Below are 22983 nucleotides of genomic sequence, written 5' to 3' on the forward strand. Positions count from 1 at the left end.
TTGCAGTTGTCTTGTGGGAAAAACAGTATGATGTATTAAATAAAAAGCTAAACTGAGGGCTGGGAAGGTGGCTCAGTGGTAGAGTGCTTGTCTTGCATGCATGAGGCCCTGGGTTCGATTCCTCAGCACCACACAAGCAAAAAGAAAAAAGCCGGAAGTGGTGCTGTGGCTCAAGTGGTAGAGTGCTAGCCTTGAGCTGAAGAGCTGAGGGACAGCGCCCAGGCCCAGAGTTCAGGCCCCATGACCAGACCCAAAAAAAAAAAAAAAAAAAAGCTAAACTGAGCCTCCAGATCTGTGAATGTGCTAGTGGTTTGTGGCCTAGATCAAACAGTGAGCTGTAGCCGGGCAGTCCTGTCCATCCTGCAGGCTGGGGCCTCTGTGGGCCTGGCAGGTGCATGTAAAACAGCATGAACCAGCCCCCAGCTTGCTGTCTTCCATGCTGGCAGGAAGGCTTGTGGGCAGCGGCAGCCCACCCAGCACCCAGTGCTCCGCCTCCTCACCTGCCCCCGGAACTCTACAGGACCTGCTTTGAGCAATAACTGTCCAGAGAACAGCTTCCTCCTGTGACTGGGGAGCCAAGAGAGCCCTTGCAACACTAAGGGCTTGGAGGCTAGGTCTCATGGTTTGAAATAATGAGGGATGTTTATTTCGTTTTTTAGACTTTTAGCCAGCAGTGAGTTCATTTCCTGTGCTGAGAGTTTAAGGCAGGGGAAGATTAAGAAGCATGTTTTCCCCCGAGCGTCTGGGAAGCGTCTCCTCGATCCGTTGGTGGTTTCTTTCACCACACTCCATCCAAAGGGATGATGCAGCTTTAACGTGAATGTCACATCCTAATTTCAAGGGATTAGTCCCTATGTTCCCTTTGTACAGAAGAGATGTTATTGTAAATCTTTTTATTAAATAATGTAAAGTTGTATATCTGTATTTTTGGATCATGTTATAGATTATGGATATATTGTTTAATAAAGTATTTTTGGAAACAAAAACTTGGAAGTGAATCATTTTGGGAAATAGGTATAGCATTTTGGTGCCGTGCCAGAGGTAACTTTGTCTCCTGTCAACTCTGAACGTATGCTGTGAGCCGGAGTTGGGTGGGCCCTCCTGGCCTGGAACCCTGGGCCTCACGCTGGTGGGTGCTAGGTCCCCCCTGAGCCGTACGTAGCATCACAAATTGGTCAAGGAGGCCGTGTACAAGCACGGGGTCGTCCTGGGCTGCTTCATAGCGCTTGCTTGCTGGACTCAGGAGTGTCAGGACCCCTTGGGAACTGTTCTGGGTGGACTACTGCCACCAAAGCCCTGGACCCGGGGCCTAGCAGCATTGACTTCACAGTGGAGGCGGGAAGCCCAAGGAGGAGGTCCCTGCAGATCCCCGCAGCCGTGGGTTCTGGTGAGGGCTTTGCCTTGCCCGTGGGTGGTGACCAGCTGGGGACCACTCTGCGAATCACTGTTTCCGGCCTGGGCCTGGGCGCCGTCCCCCAGCTCTTCAGCTCAAGGCCAGCGCTCTACCACCGAGCCACAGCGCCACCTCCGGCTCTGCGTCTGGGGTGCTGAGGACTCGAACCGGGGCCTCGTGCACGCGAGGCGAGCGCTCTGCCGCCGAGCCGCCTTCCCAGGCCGCGCGGGCCCGCGGGTCAGGGACGGCCCGGAGCCCCCGCCATCTCCCACCAGGACGGTGCCCAGGCGCCCTCCTCGGCGGGGGCCGCGGGGCCAGAGGACGCGTGCGGCCTGGGCGGCCCTCCGCGGTGCGGGGGGCGCGGGCGTTCACGTCCGCGGCGCGGGGGGCGCGGGGCGTTCGCGTCCGCGGTGCGGGGGCGCGGGGCGTTCGCGTCCGCGGTGCGGGGGCGCGGGGCGTTCGCGTCCGCGGTGCGGGGGCGCGGGGCGTTCGCGTCCGCGGTGCGGGGGCGCGGGCGTTCGCGTCCGCGGTGCGGGGGGCGCGGGGCGTTCGCGTCCGCGGTGCGGGGGCGCGGGCGTTCACGTCCGCCGCGCGGGGGCGCGGGCGTTCACGTCCGCGGTGCGGGGGGCGCGGGGGCGCGGGGGGCGCGGACGTTCACGTCCGCGGTGCGGGGGCGCGGGGCGTTCACGTCCGCGGTGCGGGGGGCGCGGGGGCGCGGGCGTTCACGTCCGCGGTGCGGGGGGCGCGGGCGTTCACGTCCGCGGTGCGGGGGGCGCGGGAGCGCGGGCGTTCACGTCCGCGGTGCGGGGGGTGCGGGAGCGCGGGGCGTTCACGTCCGCGGTGCGGGGGCGCGGGCGTTCACGTCCGCGGTGCGGGGGCGCGGGGAGCGCGGGCGTTCACGTCCGCGGTGCGGGGGGTGCGGGGCGTTCACGTCCGCGGTGCGGGGGGGCGCGGGAGCGCGGGCGTTCACGTCCGCGGTGCGGGGGCGCGGGCGTTCACGTCCGCGGCGCGGGGGGTGCGGGGGCGCGGGTGTTCACGTCCGCGGCGCGGGGGGCGCGGGGCGTTCACGTCCGCGGCGCGGGGGGCGCGGGGCGTTCACGTCCGCGGCGCGGGGGGCGCGGGGCGTTCACGTCCGCGGCGCGGGGGGGCGCGGGCGTTCACGTCCGCGGCGCGGGGGGCGCGGGGGCGTTCACGTCCGCGGTGCGGGGGGTGCGGGGGGCGCGGGGGCGCGGGGCGTTCACGTCCGCGGTGCGGGGGGCGCGGGGGCGCGGGGCGTTCACGTCCGCGGTGCACGCAGCGCCCGCTCCACGCCCCGCGGAACGCCCGCTCCACGCCCCGCGGAACGCTGCGGTCTTCCCCGCTGGAGCCGCGCCGGTGCGGGGCTCGGTGCGGGGCTCGGAGCGGGACGGGACGCCGGGCACGCCGCGCCGAGGTACGGAGCCGAGCGCGGGCGAGCCCGGGAGCGCCGGCCCGGGCCGAGGCGTCCAGGACCAGTCACAGAGCCGGCTCCGCCCGGCCCGCAGGGAAGTGCGCCGCGGGGCGGGACTCACAACCAGCGAGAGACCCGGGGTCCGAGACCCCCGCGGGCTGGGCGGGGGGACGGCTGGGACGGGTCTCCGGGTTAGGACCGGGCCGCAGGGGCGCTGACGCCCTCTTCCTCCAGCCCGGGTCTGAGGCAGCGGACGGGATCGGGCCGGGGGGCGGGCGCAGGGCGGGGCCGAGGGAGGGGCGGGGCCGTGCGCGGGGCGGGGCCGGGACCGAGGGTGGAGGCGGGGCGGGCCGAGGGAGGGGCGGGGCCGAGGGAGGGGCCGGGCGAAGGGCGGGGCCGAGGGAGGGGCGGGGCGGGGCCGGGACCGAGGGTGGAGGCGGGGCGGGCCGAGGGAGGGGCGGGGCCGTGCGCAGGGCGGGGCCGAGGGAGGGGCCGTGCGCGGGGCGGGGCCGAGGGAGGGGCGGGGCCGGCGCCTGCGCGCCTGCGCCTCTTCAGCCTCGGTTTTCTGGGCTGCGGTGGAGGGCCTGCGGTGTCTCTGCGCCGCGGACCGACCTGCGTGCACGTGAGCGCTCGGGCCGGGCCGGGGGCTGGGCTGCGGTTTGGCGGGGCGGAGGAGTCGGGTGCGTCGGCCGGTGTCCGAGCGCGGGCGTGTGCGTGCGGTCGGGGTCGCGTGCGCCCCAGGGCTGAGCCGCCTCACGTGACCGCTCGGCGGACACCCGCCGCGGGCCTGGGCGGCGGCGCGCGGTCACGTGACCGCTGCTGGCGGTCGTTTCTTTTCGCGCCTGCGCGTGGGTCTCGCGGACTCGGGGTGAGGTGCGGGGCCGCGGAGGCGGGACCGAGCCCCAGCCGGCGTCACCCTGCGTTTCAGGCCCCGCGCCATGGTGCTCCGCCCGCTGCCCGCGCGGCTCCTGGCGGCGTGGCCGGGCTGGAGGACGGCCTGCGCCCGCGGAGCCTCCCGGGGACCGACGGGGCCGGGTCGTCCGCGGGCGGGGCCCCGGCCCACCCCGCAGCGCTACCCCGTGGAGCGGCTGCCCTTCTCCACCGTGTCTGCGGACGACCTGGCCGCCTTCGAGCGCACCGTGCCCGGGAGGGTGGTCACCGACCCGGGCGCCCTGGAGGCAGCCAACGTGGACTGGCTGAAGACGGTCCGGGGTGAGTGAGGGGCGCAGGGGGGGGGCCCTGCCCTGGAGGCCAGGCCTCGGGGTGTGACGGGGGGGGGGGCTGCCCTGGAGGCCAGGCCTCGGGGTGTGACGGGGGGGGGCTGCCCTGGAGGCCAGGCCTCGGGGTGTGACGTGGGGGGGCTGCCCTGGAGGCCAGGCCTCGGGGTGTGACGTGGGGGGGGCTGCCCTGGAGGCCAGGCCTCGGGGTGTGACGTGGGGGGGCTGCCCTGGAGGCCAGGCCTCGGGGTGTGACGGGGGGGGGGGGGGGCACTGCCCTGGAGGCCAGGCCTCGGGGTGTGACGGGGGGGGGGGTCTGCCCTGGAGGCCAGGCCTCGGGGTGTGACGGGGGGGGGGGGGCTGCCCTGGACGCCAGGCCTCGGGGTGTGACGGGGGGGGGGCTGCCCTGGAGGCCAGGCCTCGGGGGTGTGACGTGGGGGGGGGCTGCCCTGGAGGCCAGGCCTCGGGGTGTGACGTGGGGGGGCTGCCCTGGAGGCCAGGCCTCGGGGTGTGACGGGGGGGGGGGGTCTGCCCTGGAGGCCAGGCCTCGGGGTGTGACGGGGGGGGGGGGGGGGGGGGGAGCCCTGCCCTGGAGGCCAGGCCTCGGGGTGTGACGGGGGGGGGGTCTGCCCTGGAGGCCAGGCCTCGGGGTGTGACGGGGGGGGGGGGCTGCCCTGGAGGCCAGGCTTCGGGGTGTGACGGGGGGGGGGGGCTGCCCTGGAGGCCAGGCCTCGGGGTGTGACGGGGGGGGGGGGGGGGGCCTGCCCTGGAGGCCAGGCCTCGGGGTGTGACGGGGGGGGGGGGGGGGGGCCTGCCCTGGAGGCCAGGCCTCGGGGTGTGACGGGGGGGGGGGGGGGGGGGGGAGGGGGCTGCCCTGCCCTGCCCTCGAGGCCAGGCCTCCTGGTGTGACCAGGTTCTGAGAGCAAGAACAGGACCTAGTGGTGGTGCCTGCCATGGTTGGCTTCGGACACAGTTTCTCCGAAGACTGCGGCCTGGGGCTTAACGCCGAAATTGTGGCGTCAAACCTGAACTCCGGCAGGCTTACCTCACTCCAGAGCCCTAGGGAAGGGCTCTTCCTGCTGCTCTGAACTTCTCCTGGGCTTCTCGCAGTATCATTCCAGCCTCTACCAGTCCTGGGCTTGAACTCGGGGCCCGGGTGCTGTCCCTGAGCTCAAGACTAGCGCTCTGCTACTTGAGCCACAGCACCACTTCTTTCTTGCTTTTCCTGTGTATGTGGTACTGAGGAATCGAACCCAGGGCTTCATGCATGCGAGGCAAGCACTCTACTATTAAGCCACATTCTTGGCCCCTGCCTCAGTCTTCACGTGATCTCCTCTTCCTGTTCTTCTTGTGAGTCTTTAGAGACATTTGTCATTGGATTTAGGGCCCACCTAGAGCCGGATGAGCTCAACTCAAAAATCATTTACTTTTTTTTGCAAGGGGAGTCTTTGGCCCTGGGGAGTTTGTAGAACTGTGGGCTTTGTGCTTGCTCAGCTTGCTTGTTTGCCTGACACTCATCCACTTGCCTGGGACTCCAGTCCTGCTTTTTTTTTGGTCAGCTGTGGGACTCAAACTCTGGGCCCAGGTGCTGTCCCTCAGCTCTTCAGCTCAAGGCTAGCGCTCTACCATTTGAGCCACAGCACCACTTCTGTTTTTCTGGTGATCTGTTGGAGATAAGTGTTTCATGGACTTTCCTGTCCCAGCTGGCTTTGAACCATGATCCTCAGATCTCAGCCTCCTGAGTAGCTAGGATTACAGGCGTGAGCCACCAGCGCCCCGGCTAAATTTTTTTATTGTAAAGAGACTATAAAGAGGTTTACAGTTACATGAGTAAGGTAATGAGTACACTTCCTATTGAGCATTGTTACCCCCTCCATTGTTTTCTCCCTACCATCCCTCCCCTCCCTACCTTCCCTGAGCACAAACACATTTTAACCTTCACAAGGCGCATTGTCATTACCATAGTCTAAAAAGCTTATGAGCTCTACAGACTTTGACACTACAACTATCTTTTCCAAATTGGGTGATATGGATATTTCCTTCCTTGTGCTCAGTGTAAGCTGTTCCCCTCTCTCATTCCTCCACTCCCATCGCTGCCCTCGAGTTGCTTACTCACATTCATCAGTGTCCAATGCAGCCGATGGGCCCCTCTGTTGTATTTTTTAGCCCGCTTCCCTGATTCTGTGCCCTCCTCCTAGCGTCCCTCAGATGAGACACGACCGTTTATGTGTATAACGCATCTTGATCACAGCCATCCTCCCGTCACTCTCCATTGCCACTCATCCTTTCCCCTGTCCATTTCCTCCTGTTTCCTAATCCCACTCTCCCATATGTACATTATTATTCCCCCACTCTTCCTATTTGTCTATCCTCTTGGAGATGGAGTCTTAAGAGACTTTCCTGCCTCAAACCTCGATTCTCCACATCTCCGCCTCCTGAGTAGCTGGGATTACAGGTGTGAGCTACTGACTCAGCCTTTCTGTAAAGACCTTTTTTCTGTGTCAGGCCACTCCCATTAGTTCCTAAGGCTAAAAACCCCATGTCTCTTTTGGGCTCCACATAGCCCACTAGGTGAGATAACAGGGCTGCTGGGCAGCCTGCCTCACTGCACAGCAGCTTGTAGAAGCGAAGTCCTGCTGATCATTGGGCTGCCTCCTGCACACGCAGCCTCACAGCCTTGGAGTCCTCAGGGAAGTAGAGCAGGCCGGAAGAAACCTGACTGTCCTGGACAGGCCTGAGAGTGTGAGTGCTGCCAGGGACTTTGAGGGGCTGCTACCCACGTCTGCACAGCAGATCAAGAAGCGTCCACGAACTTGCCCTGATGAGTAGACATAAACAATCACTGGGAGCCATAGGAAGAAAACCCTTACTGAGAAGCCAGCAAAGGTGTAGGTGAATTGATAGACTCAGAAGGCCCCATTTTCTATTGGATTATTGTGCTAAGTGGTTCACACAGGGTGATCAACACAATCGGAAGATGATATTTGAGGAGCACCAGGATTCTTAGGCAGTCTTAAAGGAAACATGACTGTAGGGAGAAGCTAGCACACATCCTGTGTCACATTCCTTTCTAACAGAGCAAATGAACAGAGGAACCCACTTTACCAACTATTGCTTCTGGACCCAGGGGTCAGACAGCTCCTCCTCAGCATGGCACCTGAAGGTCTTTAATATCTTGCTCTTGTACTTGTCTGTGTAGGTCTGAGGGCTGTGCTGTTGAGTCGCCTCCAGAGGGAACATGTTGGAGAGAACATTCTTCATTTGGAAGGGCTGGGAGGAAGGAATGTCTGTCCTTGGAGCTGACTGAATTAGCTCTTCTTTGTCACAGGCTGTAGCAAGGTACTACTGCGTCCCCAGACCTCAGAGGAGGTGTCCTGCATTCTCAGGTAATGAGTAGTGTACAGCTGAGCAGTGCTGGAGGTCTGCACCCAGCCCTTCAGCCCTTGTTGGTGCTTGGGGCCTAGCTATGCAGCCTCTGCTAGAGCATCCTGCAGCTCGCCGTGTCATGGTTGACTTGATGCCTGGTAGATTCCTCCACCCCCACCACCCCCACCCCCACCCCCACCCCCCGCCCCCACCAGCTGGAGGATTTCTTTCTCCAGATCTCTACCTGTTATAGTCCTTTACGATTTGTACACACCTTTGCTGGGAAGAGACCTTCTCTGTGATCCTGAGGCACAGTTCAAGGACAGGTGGGCCAGGAACTCAGCTTGCTGCAATGAGATTTTTTTTGGGTCTGGTTGTGGGGCCTGAACTCTGGGCCTGGGCGCTGTCCCTCAGCTCTTCAGCGCAAGGCTAGCGCTTTACCACTTGAGCCACAGCGCCACTTCCGGCTTTTTTCTTTTCGGTTATGTGGTGCTGAGGAATTGAACCCAGGGCCTCATGCATGCAAGGCAAGCGCTCTACCACTGAGCCACCTTCCCAACCCGCTGCAATGAGATTTAAGGGAACAGGTGGAGCAGGGTGCTGGTGGCTCAAGCCTGTAATCTTAGCTACTCAGGAGGCTGAGATCTGAGATTGTGGTTCGAAGCAATCATGGGCAGGAAAGTCCCTGAGACTCTTATTTGTAATAAACTATTCAAAAAAAGTTGAAAATGCAGCTGTGGCTGTACTAATGGTAGAGCACTAGCTTTGAGCAAAAGCAACTCAAGGACAGCACCTAGGTCCTGAGTTCAAGCCCCCAAGACTTGCACACACAAAAAGATCAAGGGCAGTGGGAGGTGGGGGTTGTGTTCTGACTTTCCTGAGCACTGTGGGGTCTTTCCAGGCCCCATTTAGGACTTTGTTTCTTTCTTCCTTCCTTCCTTCGTTCCTTCCTTCCTTCTTTCTTTTTCTCTTTCTTTCTTTCCTTTTTTGCCAGTCCTAGGGCTTGAACTCAGGTTCTGGGTGCTGTCCCTGAGCTTCTTTTTGCTCAAGGCTAGCACTGTACCACTTGAGCCACAGCGCCACTTCCAGCTTTTTTCTGTGTATGTGGTACTGAAGAATCAATCCCAGGGCTTCGTGCATGCTAGGCAAGCACTCTACCACTGACGCACATTCCCAGGTCCGTCCCCCTTGGGACACTTTGCCCTTAAAGGTGAGATTTTTGAGGACATTACAGTCAAGCTGCATGTATCATCTGGGGACAGTCAGCCTCCATCTCCTTGTGCATAGCTTTAGAGTGGATTCTGCCTTACTCAGAATCCTCACAGCATGGTTGAGAGGAACCCCTAATGAGGCTTCAGGCAGGAGATGGCCTGGCTGGGCTGGGTAGTAGAAAGGTCTAGAAACAGGATTGGCTTTGGGGGCAGGTATAGCTCTTGGGGATGGTGGGGGTGAGGGTCCTGACCGGGTGACCCTGCTGCAGCCCTTAGGGGTGAGGGTCCTGACGGGGTGACCCTCCTGTAGCCCTTGGGGATGGTGAGGATGAGGGTCCTGCCCGGGTGACCCTCCTGCACCCTTGGGGATGGTGGGGGTGAGGGGGTCCTGACTGATGTCCCTCCTGTACTTGTCTAGGCACTGCTACAAGAGGAACCTGGCTGTGAACCCACAGGGAGGGAACACGGGCATGGTTGGGGGCAGTGTCCCCGTCTTTGATGAAATCATCTTGTCCACGGCCCTCATGAACCAGGTCATCAGCTTTGATGAGGTGTCTGGTAAGCCTGTGCTGCTGGTTTGGTCCGAGCTGTTGGGGTTGTCCTGCCTTGGCTACTGTGATTGTGCACAGACAAGCAAGTGTATGCTGGCATATGTGCATGGGAGAGAACCAGCAGCTGAGCTTGGTCAGACAGCGTGCCACATCCAGGCCCTCTGAGTGTGTCACCTCGGCGTGGCTTGGATGGTTTGGCCTTGTCATTCTGACCCCTTGGCACTCCAGCTTTTGGCGGTGGCAGTGCTTCCTGTGACATGCATGGCACCCCATGGCTCAGCACAGCAGTGTGTCTGCAGCCTCTGGGGCTGCCCTTCTCCAGCAAACACGGGCGTTTGAGTGGTATGTGCTCTGTGGTGGGGCTCCTGAACTGCAGGGTGCCAGGCCGCACCCTCCCTCACTGCACACCAGCGTCCAGACATTACCGGGTGCCCCTGGGGCAGAGGTGCTGCAGCCCAGGATCACCGTCCTGTCCTGGTCCTGTGTGTACGTGTACACATGGACGTTTTTCCTTTATTTTTTTCTTTCCAATTTTTCTTATTTTCCACTGTTAACGAAAAAGGTAACTTTGGGTCTGAATGCCTTTGCTTGGAAGGGTAATGGTGGGAAGGGCTCTTCCTCTTTTCTGGCCCTGAGGTAGAAGTTTCTTCTGGCTGGTTTACATCTAGAGGGTGGCCTGGTGTGGGTCCCTCGGCAGTGGCTGTGAGCCATGGTTGTTTGGTTTGCTCTGCAGGAATTTTGGTCTGCCAGGCGGGTTGTGTGCTGGAGAAGCTGAGCCAGTTTGTACAGGAGCGCAACTTCATTATGCCGCTGGACCTGGGAGCCAAGGGCAGCTGCCACATTGGGGGGAATGTGGCGACTAATGCAGGTGGCCTACGGTTCTTGAGATACGGCTCGTTGCGTGGGACCGTCCTGGGCCTGGAAGTGGTGAGTGGGGACCTAGCATGCTGCAGCGCCCACTGTTCAGGTGTCCTGGCTCCAGGCGCAGGCCCTCGGCAGTGGTGCCAGTACTTACGGCCATCTTGGTGGGTTGATTCCAGGCCCTAGAGACATGTGGTTGTACCTGACCCTGTGCCCTGGGATGCCCTTCCTATATGGCACATCCACTGCTTCCTGGTCCATGTGAGGAGCCACTAGGGACACTAATTATACAGCCACATTCTGCCTGGGCCAGAGCAAGAAGGAAGGTCAGCCCAGGCCAACTTGGTATGGACTCACCTTGTCACCACCTTCCCTTCCAAGACCCTTGTAGGCCGGGTGCCGGTGGCTCACGCCTGTCATCCTAGCTACTCAGGAGGCTGAGCTCTGTGGATCATGGTTCAAAGCCAGCCTGGGTAGGAAACTCCATGAGACTCTTACCTTGAGTAAACCACCAGAAAACCGGAAGTGGTACTGTGGCTCAAGCGGTAGAGCGCTCGCCTTGAGCTGAAGAGCTGAGGGATAGCGTCCAGGCCCAGAGTTCAAGCCCCACGACCAACAACAGCAACAACAAAAAGACTCTTGTAATTCATTTCCTGATAAACTAACCAACCATGAATGTCATGTCTCACAGTTCTAAAGTGCCAGATCTTTTGTCTTATTTACCTAGGTGGACAGAGCAAATAGCCATGTTTTACCCACTAACTTATAGTTACCCACTAGCTATGTCCGCCAGTTATTCTAGGCACACACTGCGACCTCATATTCCAGAGCTGTTTCTGGCAAGCCTCTACTCCAGTGCCTGCCAGCCAGGCCTATGCAGGCCTTCGTACAGTGGGTCCCAATAGGGGAGGCCTCAGTGCAGTTTAATGGTGTTCTGACTGCTTCCCCTGCGGTGACCCCCGTTGCTCAGCTGTAGCTTCTAGTGGGATGGCTGGAGAAAGGAGACAAGGGAGGGTAGGAGCTAGAGAGATCGCTGGACACCTGGCTGCCGCTGAAGGCCTTCTCTCCATTAGGTACTTGCTGATGGCACCATCCTAAACTGCCTGACCTCACTGCGGAAGGACAACACAGGCTATGACTTGAAACAGCTGTTCATCGGGTCAGAGGGCACCCTGGGAATCATCACGGCTGTGTCCATCCTCTGTCCACCCCGGCCGAAGGCGGTGAATGTGGCTTTCCTTGGTACGCTCCCTCAGCCTACTTCCAGGCTGGTCAGTAGGGGATGTGGTAGCTGCTCCGAACACCGCCGCTACTGCTGGTTCCCTGGCAGAGCTGTTGGTATGAGGGTGGGAACAGAAGGAGTGTTTCTCCGGGCTTCTTTGAGCTCACAATCCAGGGACCTACCTAGGGTTTGGCCTCTCCTGGTCTGGAATCAAGTGATTTCCTGTCTCTGTCAGAACACACTTTCCTCTCCTGTCTGTCCTCCACGGCTCTGTGCTCTGGTTTAAGTGGTGTATAATGTAGGTTCTGAGGGAAGCAGTGTATCCTGGCATAGGTCCCAGTGTGCTGATGTGTCAATCACCGTGTCCTATCTTCAGTGGGAGAGATGACTCCTGGTCTCAGTTTCTAGCTCAGACACCCATGCCAGGGTCCTGTTGCCAGCCACTCTGAGAACTAGTGAAGGGTAGAGAAGGTAGATTATAAGCCTCTTGTTTTGTTCAGGGTCCATCTCCTTTCCCTGCTCTCAGATTGTGTGGGTATTGCCTCTTCAGCCAACCAGTTCAGAAATTACACAGACCACAGTCCTTAGGTGACCAATTCAGTTTGTGCCTGTCCTCTTGGGAGACACAGTAAACTTGGGCCACTGACTCACCTGTTTTTGTCATGTGTCTTGGTTCTGTCTTCAAAGTCTGTCATCATCATTCTTGTTATGGGCTGCTTTTTTTTTTTCTTCTTGTGCAGTACTAGGGCTTGAACTCAGTGCCTGGGTGCTGGTCCCTGAAGGTTTATTTTTTCTTTTGCTCAAGACTAGAGCTCAACCACTTGAGCTACAGCTCCACTTTTGGCTTTTAGTACTTAATGGGCGAATGAACTTTCCTGCTGGCTTTAAATCACAATCCCCAGATCTCAACCTCTTGAGTTAGAATTACAGGTGTGAGCCACAGGCACCTGGCTTTATGGGCTCCTTTTTAATTGTGAGGGGACTCTGGGTCCCTCTGTCCATTCACTGTGACCCGCTGCAGGCTGTCCGGGCTTTGCTGAGGTTCTTCAGACCTTCACCACCTGCAAGGGAATGCTGGGGGAGATCCTGTCTGCGTTTGAGTTCATGGATGCAGAGTGCATGCAGTTGGTGGGACAGCACCTCCACCTGGCCAACCCAGTGCAAGGTACTGGTCCCTGTGCCGCAGGACAACACCCTCCCTGCCCCTTCCATGCTGTGGGGTCCTGGGTGCCAGCTCCCTGGGGCAGCACTCCGTGACCACTGGGCAGTACCAGTAGGAAAGCTGTTCTTAACACCGCTGTCTCCTTGGTGGGAGAATGAGCTTTAATAAACTTACTTTATTATTATAGAGTGATGTACAGAGGGATTACAGTGATGTCAGGTAATGAGTACATTTCCTTTCCTACAGTGTCTCTGTCTCCTCTCTCCGTCCCTCCCTCCCGCCTCCACCCACCAGTTGTATAGTTCACTTTCATCAGTGAAGATCCACTGCTGCACTTTTCACCCTCTTTCCCTTGACTTAATGTAGCGTTAAGGAGTAGAGAGCACAATCAGTTGATTTCAATAAACAGAAAAGGAAACTCACAATAACCTTGAAAATGCAAATTTAAAATGTTCCTAAATAAGTAATATATATTTGAATTAAAGAAAAACAAGCAACTTTTGCCAGGCGCTGGTGGTTTAGTCTTGTAATCTTAGCTACTCAGAAAGCTGAGATCTGAGGATCGCAGTTCAAAGCCAGCCTGAGCAGGAAAGTCTGTGAGGCTCTTATCTCTAATTAACCACCAGAAAACTGGAAGTGGTTCTGTGGCTCAGAGTGGTGGAGCCCTAACTTTGAGCTCAGGGACAGTACCCAGGTCCCAAGTTCAAGCCCATGACCAACAAAAAAAAAAAAAGCTTAAATAGTAGATTCTTAGTTAAGTGTAGGTCATTCTTAGGTAAATGAGGCCATCCTAGAGCACCCTAAGTGGCCTCCCCCCAGGCCTGGGGGCTGGTGAGTAGACAGACCAGTGGCTGAGGGCTCAGAGTTGCCCCATTTTGGCAGCCCCATTCCACTGAGGGTCACTGGGAGGCCTGCAGCTAGGCCCAGAGTGAGGCTGAGCGTGAGTGGAGTAGGGCTTTGTGGAGTCTCCTTTGGATTTGTTTGTTTTCCAGGGAGTGTATTTTCTCTTAGAATAACATGCTTATATTCAATCCATCTAAAATCGAGCCTACCCAAAGAGCTGCCGGAGCTTCACCGGCATCAGCGCAGCCTCTACCACGTGACTAGAGAGTTCTGACTCGGCTGGGCTGGTGCTGACTGCATCTTCTGCTCCCTTACAGATAGTCCGTTCTACATCTTAGTTGAGACCTCGGGCTCCAATGCAGGACATGATGCTGAGAAGCTGGGCAGCTTCCTGGAACAGGCGCTGGGCTCTGGCCTGGTAACTGATGGCACCATGGCCACTGACCATAGGAAAGTCCAGGTGCTGTTGACGGCCCTCCCTCCCTTCTGACTTCCCTCCCTCCTCTCAGCTGGAAGGCATAGCCTGGCCAGCAAAGTCAGGGTATGTGTGTGGCCAAGATGTCACTGGGCCTGGAGAGAAAACCTCTTTCAAATGAAAAGTGCTGCTTTTCACTAATGTTTAAAAACCTTCCCCTCTGCCCTGACCGGCAAGCTGCAGAGTGAGTCCAGCCCCAGGGACTTGCCCTGTAGCCAGCGTTCTGGTGCACCCCAGTCTTGTTTGAATGTAGGGGCAGAAGGAAGTGTGAGGGCTGTGGGCAGGGAGCCTGTGAGTCCAGTGTGCCCCAGCACAGAAGACATCCTGAGGAAAGAAGAGCTCCTATTACCAGGAAATGACGTGGGCTCTTGTGGGGAGGAGGACGAGAGGTAGCCCTGTGGCCACCCAACACTGGTAGGGTGGTAGGAGCTGGGGTCAGCTTCGCTGGGCCCTGGGCGGTAAGGAAGTTTTCCTTTCCCTGGCTTGCCCCTGTGTCCCTCTTCAGAGAAAGGCGTAAGACCAGAAGGGCGCCTGCAGGTGATAGTGGCCTGGCCAGGGCTGCCCGTGGTGGAAAGGGGTCTGTGTTTTAGAGACTGAACTTAGCTGTTCTGAGAAGGGGAGGAGAGGAGGGTGCAGTGTGAAACACATCAGCCTTTGGCTTTTTTTTTTTTTTTTTAATTTTAACAAATATTTTCTTCTTTTTTGTGTGTCTGTTGTGGGGCCTGAACTCTGGGCCTGGGTGCTGTCCATCAGCATTTCAGCGATAGCTTAATTTCAGAGTTTGTGGTGACAGATACACTCCAGCTCGGGCCTTCTGGTCTGCAGGGTGGTGCTGCCTCTAGGGGTGTTGATTTTCCACTGTGGTCTGTGTACTCTGAGCCGCTCTCTCCTCCCTGGCTCCCATGTCCACAGACGGTGTGTCAACAGAGCATGTTGTAGCACTGAGCGGTTCTCAGCCCAGGACTAACACACAAAGGCTCCCTTCCTGGTCTAGGCGTGCCCGCATGCCACACCATGTGCTTCCTCAGAGTCCTCCCCACTTGGCCTCCAGGGGAAGAGATGGGCAGACGGCGCGACGCATGCAGTCCTGCTGGAGTGCCTGTGTTCTGATGCATCTGGTGGCCAGGACAGACTGGGGGCTGGTAGATGTGCCATGTTGGGTGGGATGCTCTACAAGCCAGAAGCATCCACAACTGTTCCCAGTCTGTCTCTTTTTCTTAGGTCCTTGTCCCCCCAGTCCCTCCGCGTCCCGGTCCAGTCTGGACTCCTGGCTCTCACGAGTCGGTGCAGGAGCGGCCTGCTGGCCTCAGCTGGCTCTCCACCAGGTCGCACGAGGCTTACGGTGTTGAGGCCTTATGGCCCCATTGCTCTTGGCTAGGTTCCTCCGGTGCTTATTCTAGGAAGGGCACCAGAGGGTCTGGAGCCCCTGGCACCCTGCTCCACACGCGTGCTGGCGCTGGGCCTGCCCAGGGTGAAAACACCCTTTCTCAGGTCTGCAGTTCAGCAAGTCAGATGTGGTCATGCATGACACCAAGGTGAGTGACTTGGCTGGCTTCTCTTACTGCCTGAAGCCTTGGGGAGGTGCTGTGTTGTCTTGCTTCCTGGTTCTTTGTAGAATTCTTTCCTCCAGAATGTGTTGACTCTGATGCGGCGTGCTGCCTGCCTTCCTCCCATGTCCGCTTAGTCGCCAACACATGCTGTATGTCTTCCTGCCCTGTAAGGACCAGGCACCCCACTGGCTGGACTGCAGACACTGCCCACGTGCTCAGAGGGCAGTGAGCCCCGAGGAGTGTGCCGGGGAGGGTGCAGCACAAATCGGGGCTGTGGAGAGGGTGGGAGACGTCTCCAAGAGGCTTTTGATCAGCACCCCAATGAGGCAGGCGCATGCATAGTCCAGAATGTTCCAGAGGTGGAGGACTGAAGCAGAGTGTTGGGGACAGGTGGAAAGCAGAATGGGCATGAGGCTGTGGTGGGAGAGCCTTGGGCAGTAGTGTCTGGGCACCTCCAGGGCGAGGCTTGTCTGCGTCAGAGGTTGGCTGGTGGGAGTTGTGGTGGTTGTGTGTGGCGTGGTTGTAATGATTTGGGTCCTGCTAGATACTCTGGTTATGAGGGCCACAGTGTATTCTTTAGATTCAGCATGGTGTGGGTTATGCTTTTCTTTTAGCTTTTAGATATCTCATTTGGTAGATTCCTGAGATTACGGGGTTTTTTCAGGGCCGCACAGGGATTGACGTCAGGTTGTATTGCTGGTGGGAGGGCTGTGTGGTATTGATGAGTGGGGTTCTGTTCCTCCTCGCGCCTCAGGTTCTAAGAGCAAGTGAGAACCAGGCAGGCCCTGGAGTGGCCATTTGGGTGAATTAACTACTTCCCCTTACCCCTCCTGCCGACCTATTCTTTTTTGGTCAGTTCTGGGGCTTGAACTCTGGGCCTGAGCACTGTTTCTGAGTTTTTGTGCTCAAGGCTAACACTGTGCTACTTGAGCCACAGCTCCACTTACTATTTTTATAATTTAGTGTAGATGAGAGTCTCATGGACTTTCCTGCCTGGCCTGGCTTTGAACCACGATCCTCAGATCTTAGTCTCCTGAGTGGCTAGGATTACAAGCGTGCACCACTGGCACCCAGCTGGTCCGCCTACTTTCCTTCCCCACTCCGGCACTCAGTGCTCCTTGGGTGCTTCTTCCAGGCCTTCCAGACACCCAGGACTCTGCATTTCCAGTCCCTCTATCTGCCCACTCGTCCATGTCTTACCTGTCTGACCCGGACAGGGCCAGGGGCCCTTGTCCTTGTCATGCAGCAGCCCAGCTACCCACCTGCACCGCGAGACCTGATCTGTATCTGCTCTGTGTCCCGCTGAGTTCCCCGCACGGAGGCTACCCTGGAGCAAGCCTGTGGTGTAGTTCTGGTCCCGTGTCCATGCTGAGACAAGCTACAGGCTCCAGGAAAGCCCAGATCAAGTAGCACGGTGGTAGTGATGATTGCATGGGGTGCTGTCTCCTCTCGCACCCTAGGCACTGTGGGCCCTGCGGGAGAGGATCACAGAGGCGCTGAGCCACGATGGCTACGTGTACAAGTATGATATCTCCCTCCCCGTGGAGCACTTCTACGACCTTGTGATGGATTTGCGTGCCCGCCTTGGCCTGCAGGCCAAGCATGTGGTGGGCTACGGGCACTTGGGTAAGCAGTGTGACTGCCACCACCCCTTTGCAGAATGTAGACGGGCTCTGTCCAGTGACAGCGGGGGCCCGGCCTTCGGGGCAGCCCAGTCTTTGTGTTACTGTTGCGTGCGTTGGCAAAGCCTGCTGCTGCGTACTAATGGCATAGCAGCTGGCCCAGGTTGTGGGAGGATCTGGCCCCAGGAGGCCAGATCACTCCTCCCAGCTCTCTGCCCAGCCACCTCTGAGGAATGCAGAGTGGCAGAGCTGGTTCCACACCATTTGGTGGCACTCCCAGGAGGGAAAAGTGCATCCTCTGACTTCCGGGCACCTTGGGTGCTGGGGTGCGTGGGTCTGTGGAACATGGAGCTCCTGCTCCTGGTCCCAGAGCGCTGGGGCTCACCTGCCTAAACTGCGTGCAGTTGAAGGTGTGCGAGGCCTGGTTGGTGGAGGCGTTGCATGTGCTGTTACGATGGGCCTCCCTGGTGTGGAGAGATGTGCTGGGGAATCAAACCCAGGGCCTCGTGCATGCGAGGCAAGCACTCTGCCACTAAGCCACCTTCCCAGCCCCTGTTACCTTTTTCTAATTTTAGAAATTAAGCAATAAGCTTATTTTCTGTCTCTTCTCTAATATATGTATTGAAATTCCTCCCACAAGCCGGGCATCGCGTGTCTGTAGCCCTCACACACGCCCTGTCTCTAGGGGATGGCAACCTGCACCTGAACGTGACTGCGGAGGCCTTCAGCAAGGCACTGCTGGAGGCCCTGGAGCCCTATGTGTATGTCTGGACGGCGGAGCAGCGGGGCAGCGTTAGTGCTGAGCACGGCCTGGGCTTCAAGAAGAGGGATGTCCTTGGCTACAGCAAGCCTCCCAAAGCTGTGCAGCTAATGAGGCAGCTCAAGACCCTGCTGGACCCCAAGGGCATCCTGAACCCCTATAAGACTCTACCCGCCCAGGCCTGACCACCCCGTGCCCTGGGCTGGGCTGGAGGCCTTCCAGTGGATGGTGCCAGCTGCGGCCATGGCGACTGTCCCTCACCAAGGGGCTCGGCTGGGACTCCTTGGCTTCTTGCTGGCTGTTCCTGAGCAGACCCCCTGCCTGACACCGTGGGTCAGGCCCCCCCACTGTGGTCACCCTGGGGACCGGCATTGTTTGCCAGGTTGTGAATTCACCCTGAGGTGGCTTCTGAAGCCCCGGAGTGCTGGATTTGAGTGGAACTCGGCCATCAGATGGAGTCCTCAGCGTGGTGGCCCTGGTCTGTCAGCCGGACTGCCATTTGCCCCTGTGCTGGCAGGATGGAGGGCAATGGTTTGGCTGTGGTTGTCGGATCAGCTTGGCCCTTTTGGATCTGCTCCTCCGGGGAGCTCCCGGTGCTATGGTGAGCCACCACCCAAACCTGTGAGCCCCGGGCCGCCCCCCTCCCCCCGGGACACTGCCCCGCCCGCCTGGGCTGAGGGGCTTGAGGTGGCTCAAGCCTTGACCTGTGCTCCGGCATGCCGGCAGGTCGGGCACACGCGCCCTCTCTCTGGCTACCACAACGGTTCAGTAAATGTGAATAATCACAACTTTTTCTTCATCTCTGTTAACTAGGAATCAACCTTACAACGTGCGAGCGTGTCAGGACCTCCCTTCCACATCCATGGGTTGCTGTCCCTGTCCCTGTCCGTGGGGCTGGACTCTGGCTGGCCAAGGAAGCCAGCTGGAGGAAGGGCGGTAGCAGAGTGGTGCTGGAGGCCCTTGGCTCCCGGCTGCTGGGCTGAGACAGATTTGGGTCCTTCCTGTCCCCCAGGGGTGTCCAGGCCCTGGGGTCCCCTCACCAGAGGCTCTGGTGGGGATGGCTGTGGCCCCCCAGCACGGGACAGTTGTGGGGTGCAGAGGAGGTGGGCCGCTCCAGCCCACCAAGCAGAGGGACCAGCAAGCTCCAGCGGCCCTCCTGCCCCACCGCCCCAGAGCTGGCTTAGTCCTCCGTGGCGCACCCCAGCCGGGTGTGGTGCACCCACGGGACAGGCTGGCACAGGGCTCTGGCAGTGTCTGTCCTTCAAGGTCAGTGAATGGCCTCAACCTCCGGTTTGTGGGTGGCTTTTCCCTACCCATCTCTGGCTGTGCACAAAACCTGCTATTCTTGGCAGAATTTGAGTTCCCTGCAGGCCAGAGAGTGGGTGGCTAACCGAGGGTTTCCATCCGCAGAATCCACTTCAGCCGCTCCAGGTGAGGCCCTGACGCCAAGGTTCTGTCATTGGAGTCTCCCCGGAGGGGCTCACCAGCCCCGGCCATAAGCACTGAATCTGTTGTAGATCCTGCAAGTGCCGTGAAGGGCGGGCTCCTGAGGCCTCAGGCCTCCTGAGCCCCTGCCTGGAGTGTCCTGACCCCGCTTCTCGGGTGGTAGGTGCCTGCCACCAGGTGGTGAACCCTGCTTTTCCTGGGTTTGTGGACCCTGGCACAGGGGCTCCCAGTGGCCTGGTGAGTTGGTCCCAGGAGGTTTTGGAGGAGAAAGAGGCTGTAGCTGCCAAGCGCAGTGGCCTGGCCCCAGGAGTTACACCAACTGGGGCCAAGAAGGAGGCAGGAAGCGTGCTCAGCACCTCCTGCTACTGCTGACCTTGCCTTCCTCTTTTGGCTGCAGGGTGTTAGTTCCTGAAGCGCACAGTGGCCTGACAGACCCCATCCATGTCAGACACCACAGACCCCATCCGTGTCACACACACCACAGACCCCATCCGTGTCACACACCACAGACCCCATCCGTGTCACACACACCACAGACCCCATCCGTGTCACACGCCACAGACCCCATCTGTGTCACACACACCACAGACCCCATCCGTGTCACACCACAGACCCCATCCGTGTCACACCACAGACCCCATCCGTGTCACACCACAGACCCCATCCGTGTCACACACACCACAGACCCCATCCGTGTCACACCACAGACCCCATCCGTGTCACACACACCACAGACCCCATCTGTGTCATACACACCACAGACCCCATCCGTGTCACACACCACAGACCCCATCCGTGTCACACACACCACAGACCCCATCCGTGTCACACACACCACAGACCCCATCCGTGTCACACCACAGACCCCATCCGTGTCACACACACCACAGACCCCATCCGTGTCACACCACAGACCCCATCCGTGTCACACACCACAGACCCCATCCGTGTCACACCACAGACCCCATCCGTGTCATACACACCACAGACCCCATCCGTGTCACACACCACAGACCCCATCCGTGTCACACCACACCACAGACCCCATCCGTGTCACACCACACCACAGACCCCATCCGTGTCACACACCACAGACCCCATCCGTGTCACACACACCACAGACCCCATCCGTGTCACACCACAGACCCCATCCGTGTCACACCACAGACCCCATCCGTGTCACACACACCACAGACCCCATCCGTGTCACACACCACAGACCCCATCCGTGTCACACCACACCACAGACCCCATCCGTGTCACACCACAGACCCCATCCGTGTCACACCACAGACCCCATCCGTGTCACACACACCACAGACCCCATCCGTGTCACACACCACAGACCCCATCCGTGTCACACCACAGACCCCATCCATGTCATACCACAGACCCCATCCGTGTCACACACCACAGACCCCATCCGTGTCACACACCACAGACCCCATCCGTGTCACACCACACCACAGACCCCATCCGTGTCACACCACACCACAGACCCCATCCGTGTCACACACCACAGACCCCATCCGTGTCACACACACCACAGACCCCATCCGTGTCACACCACAGACCCCATCCGTGTCACACCACAGACCCCATCCGTGTCACACCACAGACCCCATCCGTGTCACACCACAGACCCCATCCGTGTCACACACCACAGACCCCATCCGTGTCACACCACACCACAGACCCCATCCGTGTCACACCACACCACAGACCCCATCCGTGTCACACACCACAGACCCCATCCGTGTCACACACACCACAGACCCCATCCGTGTCACACCACAGACCCCATCCGTGTCACACCACACCACAGACCCCATCCGTGTCACACCACAGACCCCATCCGTGTCACACGCCACAGACCCCATCCGTGTCACACGCCACAGACCCCATCCGTGTCATACACACCACAGACCCCATCCGTGTCACACCACACCACAGACCCCATCCGTGTCACACCACACCACAGACCCCATCCGTGTCACACCACAGACCCCATCCGTGTCACACCACACCACAGACCCCATCCGTGTCACACCACACCACAGACCCCATCCGTGTCACACCACAGACCCCATCCGTGTCACACACCACAGACCCCATCCGTGTCACACGCCACAGACCCCATCCGTGTCACACACCACAGACCCCATCCGTGTCACACACACCACACACCCCATCCGTGTCACACACCACAGACCCCATCCGTGTCACACCACAGACCCCATCCGTGTCACACACCACAGACCCCATCCGTGTCACACACACCACAGACCCCATCCGTGTCACACACCACAGACCCCATCCGTGTCACACCACAGACCCCATCCGTGTCACACCACAGACCCCATCCGTGTCACACACCACAGACCCCATCCGTGTCACACACACCACAGACCCCATCCGTGTCACACACACCACAGACCCCATCCGTGTCACACACACCACAGACCCCATCCGTGTCACACACACCACAGACCCCATCCGTGTCACACACACCACAGACCCCATCCGTGTCACACACACCACAGACCCCATCCGTGTCACACACACCACAGACCCCATCCGTGTCACACACACCACAGACCCCATCCGTGTCACACACCACAGACCCCATCCGTGTCACACCACAGACCCCATCCGTGTCACACACCACAGACCCCATCCGTGTCACACGCCACAGACCCCATCCGTGTCACACGCCACAGACCCCATCCGTGTCACACGCCACAGACCCCATCCGTGTCACACGCCACAGACCCCATCCGTGTCACACACACCACAGACCCCATCCGTGTCACACACCACAGACCCCATCCGTGTCACACACACCACAGACCCCATCCGTGTCACACACCACAGACCCCATCCGTGTCACACCACAGACCCCATCCGTGTCACACACCACAGACCCCATCCGTGTCACACACCACAGACCCCATCCGTGTCACACCACAGACCCCATCCGTGTCACCCCACAGACCCCATCCGTGTCACACACCACAGACCCCATCCGTGTCACACACACCAGACCCCATCCGTGTCACACCACAGACCCCATCCGTGTCACCCCACAGACCCCATCCGTGTCACACACACCACAGACCCCATCCGTGTCACACACACCAGACCCCATCCGTGTCACACACACCAATCCATGTCACACACACCACAGGCCTCCAGAACACCCGTCATCAGTTGCTTTGCACAGAAGGTTGCATAAGTGACAAAGTCAGCAAAGCCCCTGTGGGGGGCTAGAAATGTGGGGCTTCCGCCGTGGCTCCCCAGGGGCCCGCAGAGGCACTGTTGTGTGTGGAGTAGAAGTGTATAAGGGCACCTCCGGGCCTCAGTGCTGGGCAGAGCCGAGGCTTCCTGGGGAAGAGAGGGGTCTGTGGCCCTTGACCTCAGCCGTGGGGAAGCCTGAGAGGTAGTAGGGGCAGCCTTCTCTCTGACCGCCCGACACATGGCTGGGGTGGGATGGGTGGCCCCGCCCAGGTGTCCTCTACTGCAGGCAATGTCCTGGAAACGAGCATGTGTGCTGCCTTGGGGTAGTCAGAACCCAGGGTATCGAATGGCCGAAGACACAGAGACCCCAGGTTAAAGCTGGGCTCCCTGGGCCCAGCAGACATGCTTGTGGTCCTTCCCTGTGCTGGCCACTGCTCTGCACCCCTGGGTGCGTGTGAACTGGAGGTGGTGAGACTACCCTGGGAAGGCCCTAGGCATCGATCTGGTAAGATGCCTTTGTTGGCTCTGCCATTCCTGCCGGTGACCCCTAGTGGAGAACTCCAGGGCTGCACCTCTGGTCTTGGAGGTCTGGCAGGACCCGGAGGCTGCTTGCACTGAGGTAGCCCCACAGCCTCACA

At 59.3% G+C, this 22983-nt stretch overlaps 1 protein-coding gene across 4 annotated transcripts; it reads left to right on the top strand.

Annotated features, from left to right (window-relative positions):
* The first annotated feature begins 3736 nt into the window (after positions 1–3736).
* D2hgdh (D-2-hydroxyglutarate dehydrogenase) lies at positions 3737–18450 on the top strand. Of its 4 annotated transcripts, none has more exons than XM_042699665.1 (9): positions 3797–4034; positions 7368–7425; positions 9035–9174; positions 9901–10094; positions 11102–11270; positions 12272–12415; positions 13573–13715; positions 16741–16906; positions 17588–18450. In XM_042699665.1, the coding sequence occupies exons 3-9, from the start codon at positions 9087–9089 to the stop codon at positions 17845–17847; spliced, it is 1164 nt and encodes a 387-aa protein (XP_042555599.1). In that variant the 5' UTR covers positions 3797–4034; positions 7368–7425; positions 9035–9086; the 3' UTR covers positions 17848–18450. The 4 variants fall into 4 exon arrangements, with proteins under 4 accessions (XP_042555603.1, XP_042555601.1, XP_042555599.1 ...); XM_042699666.1 differs by having other exon boundaries at positions 3811–4026; positions 7360–7425; XM_042699667.1 differs by lacking the exon at positions 16741–16906 and having other exon boundaries at positions 3744–4034; positions 17588–17709.
* Positions 18451–22983: the final 4533 nt, after the last annotated feature.

Source organism: Dipodomys spectabilis, unplaced genomic scaffold, assembly GCF_019054845.1.
Source record: "Dipodomys spectabilis isolate Male_0828 unplaced genomic scaffold, ASM1905484v1 ptg000261l, whole genome shotgun sequence".
Classification (NCBI taxonomy): Eukaryota; Metazoa; Chordata; class Mammalia; order Rodentia; family Heteromyidae; genus Dipodomys; species Dipodomys spectabilis.

Coding starts and splice junctions, on each gene's coding strand:
- D2hgdh (XM_042699665.1), top strand. CDS start 9,087: ATGGTTGGGGGCAGTGTCCCCGTCTTTGATGAAATCATCTTGTCCACG. Junction 12,416..13,572: donor CCTGGCCAACCCAGTGCAAG/GTACTGGTCCCT, acceptor GCTCCCTTACAG/ATAGTCCGTTCTACATCTTA. Junction 16,907..17,587: donor GGTGGGCTACGGGCACTTGG/GTAAGCAGTGTG, acceptor CCCTGTCTCTAG/GGGATGGCAACCTGCACCTG.